Source organism: Mandrillus leucophaeus, unplaced genomic scaffold, assembly GCF_000951045.1.
Source record: "Mandrillus leucophaeus isolate KB7577 unplaced genomic scaffold, Mleu.le_1.0 Scaffold8, whole genome shotgun sequence".
Lineage (NCBI taxonomy): Eukaryota > Metazoa > Chordata > Mammalia > Primates > Cercopithecidae > Mandrillus > Mandrillus leucophaeus.
This window is the reverse complement of record NW_012108696.1, coordinates 3,954,018-3,957,115: the sequence shown is the minus strand read 5'-3', so window position 1 is coordinate 3,957,115 and position 3,098 is coordinate 3,954,018. Positions and strand designations below refer to the sequence as shown.

General features: G+C 58.0%; 1 protein-coding gene across 1 annotated transcript in view; it reads left to right on the top strand.

Moving 5' to 3' along the window:
* Positions 1-3,098, top strand: part of RFX2 (regulatory factor X, 2 (influences HLA class II expression)) — a 74,624-nt gene that overhangs the window by 60,750 nt on the left and 10,776 nt on the right. Inside the window, exons 9-12 of the mRNA XM_011967479.1 lie at positions 295-413; positions 724-836; positions 1,334-1,492; positions 2,425-2,458. Coding sequence (XP_011822869.1) covers positions 295-413; positions 724-836; positions 1,334-1,492; positions 2,425-2,458 — 425 coding nt within the window. The remainder of the gene's footprint in view (positions 1-294; positions 414-723; positions 837-1,333; positions 1,493-2,424; positions 2,459-3,098) is intronic.

Genomic DNA, 3,098 nt, shown 5'->3' with positions numbered 1-3,098 from the left:
GGCATTGTGGCGCACACCTGTAATCCCAGCTACCCGGGAGGTTGAGGCAGAAGAATCGCTTCAACCCAGGAGCTGGAGGTTGCAGTGAGCCGAGATCGTGCCACTGCACTCCAGCCTGGGCAACAGAGCAAGGCCCTGTCTCAAAAAAGAAAAACAAAAGAAATAAACAAATTCTCTGACTGCATGGGGTGGGGCAGACCATCTGTTTCTGGGCCCCCCATCCACCCATGGCCTTCCAGTTGTCCGCGGTTTCCTGAGAGCCCCGTTTCTGATGTTCCCGTGTTCCTCCCCCAGATGTCTCCCACGTCTTCCCCGAGTTCCCAGCGCCCGACCTGGGCAGCGTCCTGCTGCAGGACGGCGTCACACTGCACGACGTCAAGGCCCTGCAGCTGGTGTACAGACGGCACTGCGAGGTGACCGCCCCAGCCCAGGCAGGCAGCTCCTATGTGTCCCTCCCGGGAACTGCCGTCGCTCAGGCCAGGGTCGCCAGGGTCCCTGGGTGATGCTGAGGAGACGGAGCCCCGAGCCCCCCACAAGCATCCTCTCTGGAGCACCAGCCCCTCCACATCCATGTCCATCGCCTGCTCCTCTCTTCTCTGTGGCCTCCCTTGGGATTCCAGGGCACCCCACTGCAGCCCGGATCACGGCTGCTCACTTGACGTGTGCTGAGTGCACGTGGTGGGCGCACGCACCCGTCTGTCTCACCGGTGCCTTCATTCCTAGGCGACCGTGGATGTGGTGATGAACCTCCAGTTTCACTACATCGAGAAGCTGTGGTTCTCCTTCTGGAACTCCAAGGCCTCCTCCAGCGACGGCCCCACCTCTCTTCCTGCCAGGTGACTGCCACACCCTGGCTGGGTTCACAGCCCCCCTCAAGTCTTAGCCCCCTGCTGACGTCCACAGGTAACCCACAAACAAAAGCATCAACTCTCCAAGAATTAGCGCTCAGACCCCTCTGCCTCCGTCCCTGTGATTTTTAGACTTGGTAGAGCTGACTTGAAATTCACATTGCCATCTGCCCCTTTTCGAGGTCAGACTGTCTGAATAGGGAGGATTTTAGAGGTGACCATGATGCAATCCCAAGTAGAAGTGACCCCAACCCATAGCTGCAGTGAGACGCAGTATGACAGTATGACCACCGGCAGGGGAGGGACAGCGTGGACCGCTGGGAGCAACACAGAGGGAGGGGACCCACTGAGCCTCAGGGACGGGGAGCAAAACCCCAGCCCCACTGTTGGGCAGAAGTCCCGCAGCCCAGCTCCCTGGTCACTCCCGTGGCTGCGCAAGCCCAGCTGGGCCAGGCCACAGCTCCCCTGTCCCCCTCCCTCCACAGTGACGAAGACCCCGAGGGCGCCGTCCTGCCCAAGGACAAGCTCATCTCCCTGTGTCAATGCGACCCCATCCTCAGGTGGATGAGGAGCTGCGACCACATCCTCTACCAGGCGCTGGTGGAGATTCTCATCCCCGACGTGCTGAGGCCGGTCCCCAGTAAGTGACCCACGGCCCCGCCTGGCGCTGCTCTCTTCCTGCCTCCTCTGTCCTTTCTTACATGTACATCTTCAGCCACCTCGGACCATCGCTTTCACAGAAGATCCAAAAGGGGCCAGGCGCAGTGGCTCATGCCAGTGACCCCCGCACTTTGGGAGGATGAGGCAGACAGATTGCTTGAGCCCAGGAGCTTGAGACCAGCCTGGGCAACATAGTGAGACCCTGTTTCTAAAAAAAACAAAAATTAACTGGGTGTGGTGTTGCATGCCTGTAGTACCAGCAACGCAGGAGGCTGAGGAAGGAGGATCACCTGAGCCCAGGAGGTCGAGGCTACAATGAGCTATGATTGCACCACTGCACTCCAGCCTGGGCAACAGAGCGAGACCCTGTCTCAAAAAAAAAAAAAAATCCCTAAGCGAGAGCCGCTGTGGGCCGTGGAATGTGTGTCCTCTGGCGTGCGTATCTGTCCTTGTCTCTGACTCGAGGGGAAGGTCACAGTGGCTCTGGTGAGCTCTACCTGCTGTCAGGACACTGCCAAGAGTAGCCGGGCTGGGCGTGGTGCTTTCTGGAAGGTTCACTGGGGGCGTGCAGGCCGGCCTCTGGGAGTAGCCTACTTGCAGCCCTGGAGCCATTGCTGTGCAGGAAGCCTTGGCCCAGGGCCGTGTGGGGTTGCTGCCCACCCTGGTCTTAGAGACGACCACCAGCCACCTTCGTCCAGCCTCCCTGAAGCCCCACAGTGACACTTCCTGAGTGCCACCCCCTATAGGAGGGGCAGGGACATAAACTTAGAAGAAGCAGCTGGAACGTGACCCTGGACTCCTGTAGCCTGTTAGGGTAGGGGCTGACCTTTAACCCCCAGCCAGACCCCACTTCCCAGCACCATAGGATTCCAGGAGACATTTACACCCCAGCGCCCCACCCTGTGATTTCCCACAGGACTTGCGGGGGTGGGGAGAGAGTGATGGGCACAGTGAGGAAAGAGGCTAGGCCCACGGCAGGGCTCACTTGTGCCCTTGGAGACCTACCAGGGCCTCCAGTTCCCGAGGCAATGACAGCATCCACCATGGGTGGGCCCTCAGTCCAGGCCCATGCCAAGCTCCCCAAAACCCTGGGGGTCGTCAAGGAAGCTGGGCACAGAGGCCTCTCTTCATAAATCACAGCATCAGGACCACGGGCTGTGCCCCGCAGGCCATCCACAAACATCCGGGCCCATTAGTACCAGGCAGCTCTCCGTCCTGCTGAGTAAACTCTATGCAACCTTTGCTGGAAGATGGGAAACAGCAGAAGTATTACATTTCTCATTTGGCCTGGCCTTGCTGTCTGCCTGAAAACTGTTCAGGGCAATGCCTTGTTTGAGTTTCTATGTTATGGTGGAAGTTTGGGGTATCTTTCCTTTTGCATTTTAAAATATTTTTCTGTTTTTTTTTTTCTGTTTCTTTTTTTTAGACAGAGTTTTGCTCTTGTCACTCAGGCTGGAGTGCAGTGGCGCGATCTTGGCTCACTGCAGTCTTCGCCTCCCGGGTTCAAGTGATTCTCCTGCCTCAGCCTCCCGAGTAGCTGGGATTACAGGCACCCACCACCACGCCCAGATAATTTTTGTATTTTTAGTA